Here is a 16,526-nt window from a genome sequence, read left to right as displayed (position 1 = left end):
TGTTTCCCCCTCCTCAAAGGAAAGGTCTTGCGCGCATTTAGAATGTTATGAATAGACAATGTAATGATTATAGAAAATGGATGTATTTTGTATGATGTAGCAGTATATTAAAGGTCCAGTGTGTCACTTTTGGGGGGTATCTATTGACAGAAATGCAATATAATATACATAACTATGTCTATGAGGTGTATAAAGATCTTACATAATGTAGCGTTATGTTTTTCTTACTTTAGAATGAGCTATTTCTATGTATTTACACAGCGGGTCCCCTTGCATGGAATTCGCCATCTTGTTCTACGGCAGCCCTAAACGGACAAACTGCTCTACAGAGTGCATTTCGTAAATATGTTATCTCCTTCGGCAAAGAAGTGAAGACATGCCGACATCTTAGTTCTGTGTCAGTCGCCATAGTGCTTCGAAAGGCAGAAGGAGTGGTGGAGTGAGCTGTTGGTTGTAATTCGTGACCTCACCTCTAGATGCCGCTAAAATTGCTCCTTTAAAAGACATGTGCGCCATTTTAATGTCGAACTGATTATCTGTATTTAGCAAGTAAACAGATTAAATATAATGAATGCTTTAGTTTATTTTCAGCTACTCGCTCTATAGCAGCTAATTTATTTGCCCCTCAACTGCAAGGTTATGAAAATGTGTTTCACCTTGAATAGTAAAGACATTATAGTGTCCTTCCGACCGCATTGCTCTTATGACTCTGGCTGGGTGATTGATAGCTTCTCGCTTCATGCCATCAGTTCATGAGCACCACACCCGACAAACTATTGAAACAATACAGTTCTGATCAGCTATTGTGACAAAAACAACAGTAATAAGAGCATTTCTTAGAAAAATCAATGCATCTCTTGTGGCCCTGGACAATTATTTTAATAAATACAATTTCTATTGATGTACGAGTTGTTATAATTGGACAATATCTGGCTGAGATACAACCGTTTAAAACTGAGAAATCTGAGAGTGCAAAAAAATCTAAATATTGAGAAAATTGACTTTGAAGTTGTTCATCACGGGCACTGTGTCAAGCCATCCATTTAAAAAAATAAAGTTTTTATATATTAAAGGTAGGAAATGTATAAAATATCTTCATGTAACATGATCTTTACTTTAAATCCTAATGATTTTTGGCATAAATAAAAAATCTTTCAATTTGACCCATACAATGTATTTTTGTCTTTTACTAAAAGTGTTCCCGTGTTACTTAAGACTGGTTTTGTGATCCAGGGTCACAAATAGTTACCGGATAAGGACTGAAATGAATAAATCTGGTTGACTGGAGTCAAATAAGGAAATCCTAATATCCATCAGCCATAGATAATCTAATATTCTTGTTCTCTGTACAAGCATTACTCAATAAATGATCAGCTGTTTCTTAACTTTATAGAAGACAGCATTGATCTCACAGTAACCCACTAGAGAAGGATCATTTTTGCTATGTTCAATGGTTGTCAGTATATTTTTATTTGCCATTTGAAGACACGCAAGATCAGAGACCTGTTGTAGCTTAGTTTAAGATTTTTGTGTAGAGACATTTAAGATTTATTTCAGATATTATTTTCTTATAAGAACTCAACAATAGACATGACTGAGAGAGCCCTTATGCCATTTAAAGGAAGAAAGAAGTTCACTCCAAAATGAAAATTCTATCATCCTTTACTTACCCTCTTATCATTTCAAACCCGTATGACTTTTTTCTTCTGCAGAACACAAAAGATGATATTTTGAAGAACGTTTGTACCCAGACAACACTGACCACCATTGACTTCCATAGTATGAAAACAAACCACTGAGACATCCCAAAATATATTTTTTGTGTGTTCCACATAAGAGTCTGAACAAATTTTGATCCACATGGGAGTGAATAAATGGCTATTTTATTTTGGGTGCACTGTCCCTTTAACACCAAGGCCAGCAGGACACATTTCCAGGGTTTCCATCAAGATTTAAAATGAAAGATGCTAGGCCTACATTTAATTAAAAGCTAATTGTCCGACATGCTTATTAGATGTTAAAATCTATCCTCGTTCTTCAGATTACTGAGAGAATTGAGCAGACAATCAGGTCATTAAAATTTATACAGTAACAGAAGAGAGAAGGACCATTTGCTTCTGATTTGCACCAATTTTTGCTCAGTCTGATGCCTAGAAACTTTTTCTGTGTTCTTTTAATATAGTATTACAGTAGTTAATAAAAATGTTCTTGTCTACTTTGTTATGTAATAGTTGTGGTTTGTGAGAAAACAGTGACTGTAATTTATAATTTGATGTCTTTGAACTAGAACTGAAGCAAAATGTTTATTAAGATTCATTTGAGGCTCAAATGTTGACGCCAACATCTAAACCTATTCATTCTACTTAAAATCTCTGAGTAAAGCCAAACCCACCCTTTGATATTTCTGAAATATCTTTGTTCTTACTCACCCCATTTCATACATTTTTGGCTTTTCCCCCCTAACAGGGAAGAAGAACTCACTCCTGCTCCAGAAGTTCCAGAAGGATCTGAACGCCGGCGTCTTCAACACGCAGGAGAACGAGCTGCTGAAGCAGATCATCCGGCAGGACCGGGAGATGGTAATGATGGTGGACCGGAAGCAATCGGTCACGGGGATGAATTCCACGCCGATGTCTGGAAACTCCATCATTAACTCCCCCGCTCAGCCACCCTTCGCCACGGCGACCGCTATTCTGGGGAACAACCAATTACAACAAGCCGCCGCACTAAGCTACAGCACATCGGCAACCATCATCCCATCGAGTCGAGTGCCGCCCTCGCAGGGTGTCACGTTCTCGGCGCCCAGCGTCTCTCACGGCAACCTTATCTCTTCTTCCCCGAATCCCCCTACGCCTTTACAGCAGCCGGCATCTGCGATCATGTCCCCGTGCTCATTCACCACGTCTGTATGCAGCCCCCCAGTGCAGACCCCAATAGCCAGCCGAACATTCCAGTACGGATCGCCGACGGCCTCTCAGCTATCCCTTGTACAGCAAGCCTTGCCCCAGCCATCCTCACCCGCCTCCATATCCCAACAGCAGCAGCCGCCGTCACAGGGGGCGTCCCCACAGCGGAGTGAGGTCCACAAGAGCACACAAGCTCTCCAGTCTGGCAGCCTGAGCCGAGACGTACGTCACCTCTCCGCCTCGCAGCCGTCGCTACCCCATGAGACCTCATTGGCTGTCCGGGCGCACCCGACGTCGGGAGAATCGCTCGCTTCCATTCCGCCACCCATGGGATCCGCAGCTGGCGTCCAGGCGCCGGGCTCCGCTTTGCAAAGCGGAATCCGCACCAACGTCCCGCAGAGGGTCGTCCTTTTCAGGCAGATGTCATCGGGCGCGTTACCGCCGGTACGCGCGGCGCCCTCTAGTGGCCCGCACAGGGATTCCACGGGCTCCAGGAGAGAGTCGGCAGTCTTAAGCGGTACAGAGACGGAACAAGACAAGATGCGATTCGCATCGAATTTATGAGCCCGTTTTACTTTTTCCTGTTGATTTTTTAAGGATATTTTGATTGATTTTTACGGAGATAGACAGAAGGGGGAAAAGACTCAAGTATTTTTTTTCCACCAACTTCCTCTGAAAAAATAACCTCATAGCTATCTTGTACAGAACTTCCTTGTACTATATTTTAGACACACTTCCCCTTCAACTTAAGAATGTATATTATACAAATAAATAAATATATATATATATACAGTATATGTATATATATATATATGTGAGAATCCAACTAGAATATTTGGCATTGACCATATGGGAAAAAAACACAAGTATAAACACAAGTCTTCCTCTAACATGTGACTATAAATGTGTCTGGAGTTGTTTATATTTCTTTTATGCTTTGGATTTTCGTTCATCGTTTTGGTACAGGAACGCATCGTGTCTGGGAATGTCTTTTCGTTCCTTTCATATCTCGTTCTCTCTTTTCATGTTGAGAAGATGACAAAAGTCCAGCATTTAGCAGCTTCATCACTGTGGGAAAATGTCTGAACATGGGGAAAACTGAAATGTTTTTAAAAAGCACATGTATAAACCCAACCTGCTGGAAGACACCGGATAATGCTCGGAGCACCAGATCGGAGATCTCTGCAATACTTTGTGTCGGCGCAGTAATTGCGTTGCGTTTCAAGACGGAGTTTGTGCATCGAACGTCTTTAATTTCATGTTCATTTCTAGAAAAGGATGATGGGATGGTTTTATTTTCTCATTTCCGGAGGGAATGGACATTATGAAATGTCAGTGTACATTTACAATATTTATAAAACTAAAGATTATCACCATTATGCAATAGACTGATATAAAGATTACCTATATGTGTGTTGTACATAGTTTTGTAGAACTAGTATTTACAAAGTAATGTGTGGTGCATTTCTCAAACATGGCAAATGTCTTCTCTGTCAGCAGCCTGGGTAATGCCTATATATGCATATATATTTATATCTATATATATTCAAATGCTAATGTGTGAATACATCGAAAACAACCATTAGAGAAAAACCTTAATGCAAGTAGCATTGCACTGTAGTTAGTTCTGACAACAATAGTTTTATTAAAAAAATATCATAAGAAGGTAAAGCAACATGACTGTGCAGTGTTGGGGCAATACACCAATATATAATTTGCAATCTTAATGCATTTCACCTGTGTTACATCATTTTACATTCTCTAAGTGTATTTATTTCATTGTTATAGTTCAGTTTTTGCTGGCAGACATAAGGAAGCGACTGGCATACATGCGATTGATAGATCCTTGATATTTATTAGTTATTTGTAAATGAATTGTATGAATCAGTATTAACACATGTACAGTTCACACAACAGTCAATACCACTCCAACTATGTGCTTAATATTATGGATATTCATCTATGATTTGATATATTTAAGACTGTGAAAAACATTATCTTAACAATTTTTCACTTAATGCAATGCTTTTGAAGCTTAGCTTTACCTTGGTAGTCTTACAAAATAACTTGGAAATCTAAAACCGATGACACAGCACATTACTGGAAGAGCTAGCAGATTACTGTATTCCTTCTGGAAATGATTAAGAGCAATTGTGTTCTCTGAATTCAACTTGTCAAGAGAGGAGGACAGAAAAATATTGACGTTAAACGAAAAGCTGCTTTGCATTAAGGTTTTTGTCTTAGTCGTGTGATAATTCATTCAGTCGGGGCTTGAGACTTTGAAACGTCACATCAGTGTGCGGGTAAAATGATTTAAGAAAGAGTAACTAGCATCTGTAGCCCATTGTGACGCGTGTTTTTCGTTTATTTATTCTTTTTTCAATGCTTTTCAAGCTTCTTTCTTCTGGGTTTAATGATGGACCTTGGGTGGCATCCAAAATCCATCTGCCGATATCAAAGCTGAAAGCAAAAGGACGCAGATGCTGCGATTTTTGAGGTTTTTAACCTCACATCTGCAAAGTCTCAAAGCCCCCCGCTCCACTGAAAAAAGGCTCTGAAACTCCAGAAGTCCACGTGTGTCTGTGCTGTACCAGTGCGGTTCCCATACAGCCAACCATAAACGCATGCATTGTCACAAATGCTTCAAGAGAAACTACTTAAAAAATGTTGACGTTTAAATGTATCGTGAGGTTGCGTTTTTTTGGGGTCGTTCGTCTGCCTAGACGTTTTTTCTGCGTATCAAAAACATTGAATTTTCACGAAAAGGACATTAAGTATTTGTGCCTAAACTATAGCCATGTTTCATCCTGTTCATTTTACGGTTGTGACTCGTGTGTGCGCGCGCACTTGTGCACACGTGTGTGTAGACGACGTGTATGTTCAATGTTCGAGGAGATCAAAAGCAATGAAAATGGCCAAACGTATCAGTTGAAAAACATACAAGTGAAAAGCCAGCGCCATCTCACGGGAATAATAACTATTTTACGAGGAATTCGTACGATGTTAGTCCCTTAACATAACGTCTCTGGGGCGAAAGCAGATCGTACGAGAACGCACAAATGTCATTGTTCGAATTTATAAAACTTAGTTATGCAATACCGTGAGATTGCGTTGGAGATGCATATTTATATATAGCCTATAATATGCAAAAAACATTTAACAGAAACAAAAAACAGTATAGACTGAAATGAAAATATGTCTGGTGTGATTCAACGTGTGTAAATTTCTGCAGTTTGTATTTTATTTTATAGCCACTGATGTTTAATTTATTAGTGTAAAATGTTGCATTGAATGAAACTGGCCAAAGGGAAACATATGAAAAACTTTTATCATGAAATGCACTTTCATTTTAAAGAAAGAGAAGTATAGAAGCAGATGAAATAGACAAAGGTTGGATAAGTGAAGGGGTTACTGTATCATCCTGAATCACATCCTCCGGCCCCTGTTGTTCAGGGCGCAAAGGAGGTACTGTGTCTTTAAATACAAACAGAGCTTAACTCCTGCTATGCCATAGTGTATAGATTCTAGTGTACTGGTAGGATGGTTTTTGATACTGTACTTGCCTTCAGAGGGAAATGCTTCTCGTCAATGTGCTTTTTCCTCTCACATGTAAACACTGTTAGATTTCTGGGTTGGGTTGACGAGGAGACGTTCATAACACTATATTAAAAAACGAATGCAGTCATCGAGGTGTTTTGAGAAAACCAGAACATATCTTTGTTTTTTCACATTTGTGTTTATGTCATGGTGAATGAGAAATGCAAAGGGAAACGAGGAGTGATTATGGAATAAAGGGAAAAACCAAATGTTTGGTTTGCAACTTCTACGATTCAGGTGAAATTATTTTGTTCGAAACGTTCTACTGTAATGATGCAAGATTTCACAGATGGAAGACTCTAGAACAGGCCTCAAGCTCTTTTTAATCTCTGCTGATTTTTTTTTTCATTATGCTTGTTCATGTGCACCGACGCTTGGTTTAAAAAAATTGAAATAAAAAGGGGAAAGTCATAACAATAAACAAACATGAACAATTATAGTTACTCGATCCAGAATAAAAAGGTAAATGTATGCTTTCTTACACCTATATGCAGACAAACGGTGTTTGTCAAAATTTTTGATTTTCTTTTGTTTTTTTGTTTCTTTGTAAATAATAGACCTTTAAAATATAGAGAAAAAATAAAAGTACTATTGCCATTTACCTCTGGGATTGTGTCCGTTTCATGTCAAGCTTTTGCTTTACTAGTGGTGGTAAAACTTTTATTGCGCGCTTTTAAAAAGACAGTACAGAAGATTCTTCACAGCGATGCCATAGAAGAACCATTTACCTATAGGCTTTTGTAAGAACCATTTCTTTCTTTTTTATAATCTAAAGAACCTTTTTCCGCTAAAAAGAATTTCTTTATGGAACCATAAATTCCAAAACTGGTTCTTCTATAGCATTTTGAAGCACATTTTTTTGTGAATTTGTTTATTCACAAGTATGAAAGCAAGCACATGGCCAGCCATTAATAATGGAATCTAGAATAGAATACAATACAATGAGATAAATATATACCCTGTATGTATTCTATTGACCAGTGAAAATAAAAATGAATTATGTCTGTTGAACTAAAGGAAAAAAAAGAGAGCGAGACAGAGTGACGGAGGACGAGAGAGAAAAAGATAAAGATTAATAAGTCTCGGTGGCTCCTGTGGAGGAATGAAAAATGATGTCTATGGAGCGGTCAGGGTTTCCATTCATTAGCCTCAGATACAGTTATCAGTCATGAAGTATTCATACATTACGACAGAAGCCTCTCGCTGTCTGTTCTGATTAACAGAACAGCAGGACCTGAACTCTTATACGCGTGTTCATAACTCACACTCAACAACAGACTTAGACTTCTGAATGCTTAATAAGCCCGAGACATCTGCATCTGTACATACGTAAAAATCCTCTGTTGGGTTTTAATAAAGGAACAGATTGTAAATTCATAACACAAACTTGTATTCATGAATATTTAAAGGATAGGGATTTGATTGACAGAAAGTGAATGGCAACATTGTAAATGTGACTAATGGTTTTATAAGGGTCCTCAAAACTGAAATCAAAATGCAAGTATGCGGATTTCTTTATAACCTCATCTTTTTGGATTCCCTAAACTATATCATATGGTGCTTTATAATGAACTGGAAACTTTGAGAACACATCTCTGCAATTACGTTTTACATGTACAGAAGACAAAGTGATGAACAAGCAGTTTTCAATTTTCCAACACTACATTAAAGTCACAGAGAGGATAAGAAAGTCACGGTAAAAACACATGACAAAAGACAAATCCCCCCATTTAGAATTCCAGACAGCTTTCAACCGATTTCATTTAAAGAAAACGGATGAAAGCGGTCATGACATGAAGACATGCTGAATAATGAAATGTGCATGCACAGGATGCTTCTAGAATAAAGATTCGTCCATCAGAATTCTGCACTTGACATTCTGTCACTTTAAGACTGTCTGGCCATCACATCTCTATGAAAAGACGTCCTTTATTGCACGTGCAATCTTTAAAAACAGAAATGATTTGAATAGGCCATTAAGCGTCACTTAACATCTCATTCAGACATGAAGACTGGAGAGCATTTTCACCCCAGGCTTTTAGAGAAATCTTGTTTAAAACATCATTTCTTTTCCGATCAGACAACCCGACCTTCTGAACATTGTGTTTCTGCAAGAACAGCAGGGTTTCACATGACAGCGGTTCAGCTTGAATTTCTATCATAGCTAACATGCTAACACAGCAATTCTACCGTTCCATTTTTATATTCACTGTCATCTTAGAACGCTGTGTTTCTTGAGCTGCTTAGAAAAGGTCAAAAGAATAACTTTGTTCTTGAAACAATACAGATACATTCTGAATCCAACATCATTATTGAGATAAAATGGAAACGAAAACAACATTTTGGCTGATGCGACACCAGACGGTGCAGAATACACAAAAGATTCACAAAAAAGCAAATAATCATCTTTTTGGGGGGTGTTTTCCTCTGAATCAGTGTGAAATGTGAATAACCTCCAGGAGGAAGTGAATCAGCACTCAGAGCTGAAGATGCCGGTCAGTTATCTTGCGTCAGGTGACTTCTGAAAATGCTTTATTCTGTAATGGCTCTGCTGTTTTAGATGATAACGGCAGTGAATTGAAAACGCATTCGCTCTCGCTGGCTTCGTGCTGTACAGATTCATTGTCTGATTGCCTTTACATTGGAATTTCATTACAGTACTGTCAAGAGATCAATTAATGGCATGTCCTCAAGCCAATCGCATTAAGTTTATTGAATTTAGACAGGGTTGTCAGGGAAGCATAGCGTAGATTAAAATCTCAAAATGTAAGACTTCTACCAGTTAGGGTTCAGCAACCAACTGGGTGTTATTATATCTGCAGTACATTATTGGACATATTGGAGGTACAGTGCATTCAGATCACTGACAGATAGCAGATCTACAGCAAATAAAAATAATAGCACGATCATTAAAAAGAAATGATGTGTAGGTAAAACCATTTTTTACTACTACTCAAATTGGTTTAGTAATTTAGCTGGTCTGTAACGTTACAAATTAAGAAACAGATTTAAATAGGCTGAGGCACTATTGTTCTCAAGGTGACATTGCGTTGTGTTGTCAGGCACCAGTTTGCTCTATTTTGTCTGCTGTCCCATTGGGAGAATCTGGTCCGGTTCAGCTGGGTTTTCATGACCGTCCAGAGGGCGGGTGAGTGAAAATAGAAGGTCTGCAGCCGATCAAGGGCATATGTGGGCGACCGGTCGATTGTCCACCTGGCAAATATTAGAAAGTATTGAGCAGTTCAAGCTTGAATTATAGTGAAAACCTGATGGTGTAAAAATGGGAATAAACAGTGCTACCTTTTTTTGTTTTTTCCATGTTTATGGAGACTTTCCATGATTTTTATACTTTAAAAACTGTATATTGTATCCCCATACCCCTAAATCTAATCATCACACAAACCTGTCTGCATTTTGTCATTTTCCAATAAACATTTAGTTTTATTTATAACCTGTTTTTCTCATATGGACCAAATATTTAGCCACAATATTAAACAAATAATCACTGGAATTGTGACTATATTTGTGGGACATGTTTATCAGGACACACCCACAGAAGATGTACATGTCTGTGTACTGTATCTCTCTAATTCAATCTCATATTCACATACATACACATTGAGATTGGCTTTTTCTTTTAAAGCGTTCAGATCAGTTCTCGAAGAGCTCATATTTCTCTATATTCAGACACCACATATGAGAAGATTCAGTTACATAAACTGCTCACTGCAAGATTACAGGCTTGATCTCCTCTGAAAGACAAAAAACAGCACTACAGTTACAGAAGAGACCTCCATGACCTCAAACCATAAGTGCAGTGTATACTAGTAGAAGTATGTTTGAGATGTATACTTTCAATTCAACACTTAAGTAAACGAAAATCGAAAATATATTTTTAATTTTTTAATATTCCATAACATCATGACTCAATTCATAGGCTTTGTAAAGTAGATCTTGTAGTGTTTTTGAAGTGGGTCGTGTCTCTGTGGTGGATGTGAGAAGTTAAAAGGATCTACATCAGAGAGCATTAAGTGAACTATTTTCTGGCTCCTCCAGACGTTTGAATTTTCCACACAATTCCGACGGTTGTCTGGATCTGGATACATGTTCAAAACACGAAGCCTCATCTGATCTCCAGGACTGAGAATTCTCATCTAACTCTGCCTTTCATTTTGGCTGTAATTATGTGGAAAGATGTGTCTGTGATCACTGACTTTATTTGTCAGACTCATCTGTTTTTTCCTGGAGATCTGCTCTGGTAATGAAAGGCATCATTACACTTCACATCTCCATATTTTACAGAGAAAAAGACAGTCACTAAATTACCAGAGAAACTTCGGCCTTTTAAACATTTTTGTGATGCAATTGCCAAGCTGCTTGTTCAGTTTAAACACTCCAGACATTTTTGGAATATTGGACCTGGAACCTGGATCCGCTGGAGTTCTTGATCAACAAAGACAATTCAGGAAAAATAAGTGTTGCTCAAAGATAAAGATAATTTTTATACCACACAAACACTATCCCTATCTCTAAATTAGCTTTTATTTTTAACTCACATTTTTTGTAAGAAAGGCTATTTATTCAAGGTATCTACACAAATTAAAGTCCCTATTACGAACCCATTCTCATCATATTACGAATTGCATATAAATAACACGCGCTTTTGCAATATCATGTAAAATGTACGCCAAAGTTCAATTTTGCGTGGATACAAAATGGCTTACAAAGGATTTTTGCGAGCATATGATACGCTAATTTTTGCATGCGTGCATATTAAATATTTCGGTAATTTGGGAAATACTTTATTATAGATAGCAATTTTCACCATTAACCAGTTGTTATTAGCATGTTATTAGTACTAATAAAACCCATATTCTGCATGACCATACTCTACATCCCTAATCCTACCCAATGCCTTAAATTAAAAACTACCTTACTAACTATTAATAAGCAACAAATTCAGAGTTGATGGTAAAAAAGTCTTAGTTAATGGTTTGTTAATAGCGGGAATTGTCCCCCATTCTGATGTGAGACCGTGATTTGTCCTATTAAGCAGTACCCTGATTCACAAACCCGACGGTATTACTTTGATTATTTCAGCGTTTCCTCTTCATATACGTTTCAAAATGGCTGCTCTCAAACAAGGTGGGGGGTGACATGCACACCTGTCATTTGCATTCGTGTTGCATGCATTCGCATTTATAATATGTCCGTCTGTGTGGAAAAAGAATCCCAAACGGTAGCGGCCCACGAGGAAAAGGCCTGGAACGCCCGATGGCCAGTCCGCCCCTGATAACAGTCACCGACCATCCAACAATGAACTGAAAAAGCATAATGTAATAGTCTCTATATCCTGTGGAAAAGTTTTAAAAACTAAATTTGTTCTGGTTTTGAATTGCATTAAGCCAGAAAGATATTTATTGACTACACTTTTCTCTATGACTATAAAACAAAACTGCCGCTCCAAAATACCCGCACAAGGAAGTCACATAGATCCATTGGCAGATGTTGAAGCTGTCTGATTTTAGTCCTTTTATCAGTTGTGTTGTGTCGTCCCAAAAACAGATTTCCCATGAACAAAAAAACACTTTCCTTATCCATCTCATCATCTTCACACTTCACAGAGTTTCTTAAGGTTTTGTGCACCCGGAATCATTGTGTTATTGGTTATAAAAAACAAAATGCTTTTCTGGTTTGACAAAAAAGTTCTGCCCAGAGGCAGTATAAAAGAGCACAAGCTCAAGAAATCCCATTTGTCTGAGGTAGTAAACATTTGAAATGTTCGATTATGTCAAAAGTAGAGGCAAAACAAATAGCCTGTTTCCAAAAGAATGGCCACCGTGGATTACTGGGAGAGAAAAATAAATAGCAATTCCCACTTTATTATTTATATTTCAAGGTATATATATATATATATATATATATATATATATATATACCAAAGTATACTGGAAATGTAAATGCATGAGTTATAAGAATAGTAACCATCCTTCTCGACAGAAGTGGCACACAGACTGACCTCAGCAGCTAAATGTTCTGCAGATATTTAGGCTGGAGATGAATTGAGGTTATTGGATTCTTCATAGGTCACAGAGATGACTGGGTCTCTGATCTCCATCTGATAATGAAGTCAAGAGGGAGAGCGAGAGAGGCAGGGGGAGAGAGAGAGAGTCAACCAGATTAGCGGAGCGAGACCCTCTGCACTTTAACACGAGCACTTCTAAGAGCACAGAACAAGGGTCGAGAGGTTTATTTGTGACACCCCCTCGGGTTTTCAGAGTAAAGTGACTTATGTACAAGCTAATGCTGATATATAAATAATGATATTGCTAATAATTAATCTTTTGATTTTCAAGGGGACAAATATTAAGCGCAGTTTGTGTTATATTACAATTTTTTAACTAAAGTGTTTAGGTTAAAGTGATAATCTTTGTTTCATTCTGTGAACTTCTAACAACATTTATCCCAAATGTCAAATAAAATATTGTTTCTATTTGCATTTATTTGCAGAAAACTGGAGAAACAAGCAAAAAAATTCATACCTTAACCATACTGCAAAGAGCACAAGTTAATATTCACGTAAGCATTACAACAGTAATATTTCTACGTGTATAAGAATGGCAAAATGTATATTTTAAGTTACAATCTTCACAGTTTTTATTGGTCTTGTCATGCTGTCACTCTTTCACAGTGCTGTTGGATGACTTTTTTTCACCCCTGTGGTTTAATTTTGTTGGAATTCAACAGACACTGGACTGGAATGGTCCCAATACACCTATAAATGCAACCTGTTAACTGTCGGAGCCCTTTTTGAGCACACACATGAAAACACATGTTGGAACTAAAATGGCGGTGACTCATGAATTCTTCGGAATACAGACTTACGGTTGGTCTCGTTTGAAAAAAGAGAAGTAGCTAATTATTGCTAAAAAAAAGTGTGTTTTTCTTTGAATAAAAAAACATAATAAAAAATATGTGTTGCAAAAGGATGAAAAAAATCTAAGCACGCTCTTTATAAAAAAGAATCAATTACTCTCCCTACATAAATTATTTAAAAGAACACCAACAAAATCTCTATTTGAGAGTCTTAGACCTTTCCAATGATATATAGTTTGTCATGATTCGATTACAAATTACATGCACTATATTGATGCAAACTTAGGTATCCCGTATGCGGAACGGGTGACAGTTAACGTGATAATTTTGGAATGTCAGCTGAACACACACCAAATGTTTGAACACATTTACTTAAAGCTGAGCAAATATTGGCTGCTTCTTTTACCTTTACCATTTAACAGTACCAACATTATTTGTACAAAAAAATTGGAAACTTGTTTTTTAAAACTAAAAAACGTTATATTAAAATGTACATCAAAAGGTTTGAACAGTGAGAAATTCACTCAAGTGAGCTGAACCTTTGACTGGTAATGTATGAGAAGAGGATGCCAACTAAAATATTTACCTTGTTAGATACTTCAAAGGAGCATAACACACACACACACACACACACACACTGAAGCTTTAACAAGCTTCCAATTAACTTCAAAGAGCAAAGAAGGTTTTAATCTTTGTAAACACTTTTTTGTTCATATGACAAATGTGCACTGGGGTTATGCTAACAGTAACACTCAAGACTCGTGAATCAAGTTTGATTAAAACACAAGTGTGAATCAATATCTCTCCTTCAAAGGACATACTTTAGTGTGTGTCACCTTCACTAAATTCACCTCAAAGAAAAACTCTGAGGAAACACTTCCAGAACAACAGAAGAGTCAAAATCTCTCATTTGACTTCTACACACTGTGTGACTTCGGTCTTACCTTCAGTGTTTTTATACTGTATAGGATATTTTCTTCATCAGTCAGTCATGGAGCCCTGTTTTGTCAGAACATTGAGAGTCTCTTATGGTAAATCAATGACTGAATGAATTGGACTCATATGGCTCCTGCTGTGCACTTCTATGAAGACGTCAGATGTGTGATTGTTTTGTCCTTTTGCCAGCCACATGCTTTTGTTCTTTACGTCGCCCAGGGGAGCTACCACAGGCCTTGTTATACAAGCACCTGGACAATACATGCAATAAAAAGAGGATCATTTTTACAGCACCTTAACACATAAAGTCAACAAGCATTTCATTGTTTTTCTAAGTTGATGTTTAAGAAAATATATATGATATATTATTTATAAAAAATTATACATCCCATTAGCACGGCAGTTATTATGACTTTGTTTTTAGATTTATTTAGCTTTATTGACATTTTAAATTAACGTTTACATTTTCGTTTTTTAGTTATTTTTTTGGTATTTTTGCTATATGCTAGTCATTTTTTTTTTTTTTTTGCTTTATAATATATATTAGTTTATTTTATTATAATTGATAAACTTATTTCAGTTTACTTCTGAGGCAACATTTACATTTTTATACCGATATTTCACTTAATAAATAAAGGTTTTTAACGTTTTTAACTGCAATAAAATTTGAGCATGGCACAGCAATGGCTTTTTTTGAAACATTCACTTATATTATATTCACTTATGTTCACTTATATACATATCTTCAAAGATATCAGTGCGATTGTTTTGTCTCTAGATGCGCACCTGAAATGTTTTTTTGTAGAGAATGTTTTTAAAAACAACTTAAAAAAGCTAATTTAACTGAGACCTTGTCCTGTTTTTAAAGAATCCCTGTCTGGGAAACCGCCCATAGTTTAACTCCAAACATTTTGAATGGCCAACATCTCCAAAACATCATTAAAATTCTGTTTCATTAAAATATTAGAAAAACACAACAATCGGACAACAATGCTATTGTAAATGCTGCTTTTCTCATGCGGGTTAAATTTGTCACATGCACATGTTTGTTGCTGTATCTTGTACTTCTAATGATGATACACTAAGGCCTAAGCTAATAATATTTGGATTGGATTTGGATTGGATTCAATTTATTGTCATTACACATATAACAAGAACAGTGTAACGAAATGGATTTAAGAAGAAGAATACAGCAAACATGAGGGAAGTGGAGAGAAAAACAGATACACATAATACACCATAGACAAGACTTGCAACAGGGTAAAATAATCCAGCTCCGGCAAGCTGCCATCCGGTCCTGCAGCCATTACGGCGCTTAACACAGACCCGCTTGCCAAGCCGGCGGGTCAAAGCTATTTTCCATCACCTAACCTGAGTATTGTAGTAAAAACATTAAAACAATCTGTATGTTTAGGCCAATTTTACTTTGAGGACCATTGCCTAGTTTCCCAAATGTACTGTATTTCAATATGTCCTATCATTAGACATTTGGTCCTCAGGGAATCTGGCAGTAAAATACATTGTCACTCCCATAAAGTAACAAAACTGTGTACAGAACAAGATTAAACCATCTGAAATGGAGTGCAGTGTGTCTGTGGCCTTGAAATGCACGCTAACATTATCTCACCTGCCTTCCTGAACAAATGCCTAAAGCTGCTGACACACAAAACGTGCTCTTTTACCTCCTGCAGCCATCTTCCATCTCACACCGGATAAAAATAGTGACCTAACCACAAAAACCGGCTGACGTTTAAAAGCTCGTGGGGTTATTGAAGTCACAACGGTTGTTATAAAACAGGGTGGATTAAGATGTCGCAGCGTGTCAGGTGTGAGGTAGCATGTTTCAAGGGAATAATCATGTTTATAAAAGAACACTTTGAAGTATACACCAAGAAAACAACAATGCACAATTATAAGCCAAATATACTTAAAAGAAGCAACCTAAAATGTTCATACAGAGCAGACCTTTTCCTGAGAAGGACACAAAAGTATACACTTCTAGTGGATACTTAAATGTTTTATTCTTAGTACTAATAGCACACTGGGATACACTTGTTTATTGTAATGGACCGTGAGCATGTCCAAACACAATGCCCAATTTTCTGCCATCCGGAATAAACAAAAAAAATGTAATATTTTATTGTATATGCACCCGATCGCTCGATGTTCTTCAATTGTATGTGAATTTAGCCTCACGTGTGGCCTCAGACC

The 16,526-nt window shown here is 37.1% G+C and overlaps 1 protein-coding gene across 2 annotated transcripts in view; it reads left to right on the top strand.

The window, feature by feature from the left end:
- Positions 1–7,104, top strand: part of LOC130407701 (potassium/sodium hyperpolarization-activated cyclic nucleotide-gated channel 1) — a 76,807-nt gene extending 69,703 nt beyond the window's left edge. For both annotated transcript variants that reach the window (XM_056730852.1, XM_056730853.1), the window contains one exon: positions 2,467–7,104. In XM_056730852.1, the coding sequence (XP_056586830.1) occupies positions 2,467–3,470 (1,004 nt within the window). In that variant the 3' untranslated portion in view covers positions 3,471–7,104. The remainder of the gene's footprint in view (positions 1–2,466) is intronic.
- The last annotated feature ends 9,422 nt before the right edge of the window (positions 7,105–16,526 follow it).

Source organism: Triplophysa dalaica, chromosome 19 (genome assembly GCF_015846415.1).
Source record: "Triplophysa dalaica isolate WHDGS20190420 chromosome 19, ASM1584641v1, whole genome shotgun sequence".
NCBI classification, from domain to species: domain Eukaryota; kingdom Metazoa; phylum Chordata; class Actinopteri; order Cypriniformes; family Nemacheilidae; genus Triplophysa; species Triplophysa dalaica.
The sequence above is the reverse complement of the archived record's forward strand: the minus strand, read 5'-3'. Positions and strand labels throughout refer to the sequence as shown.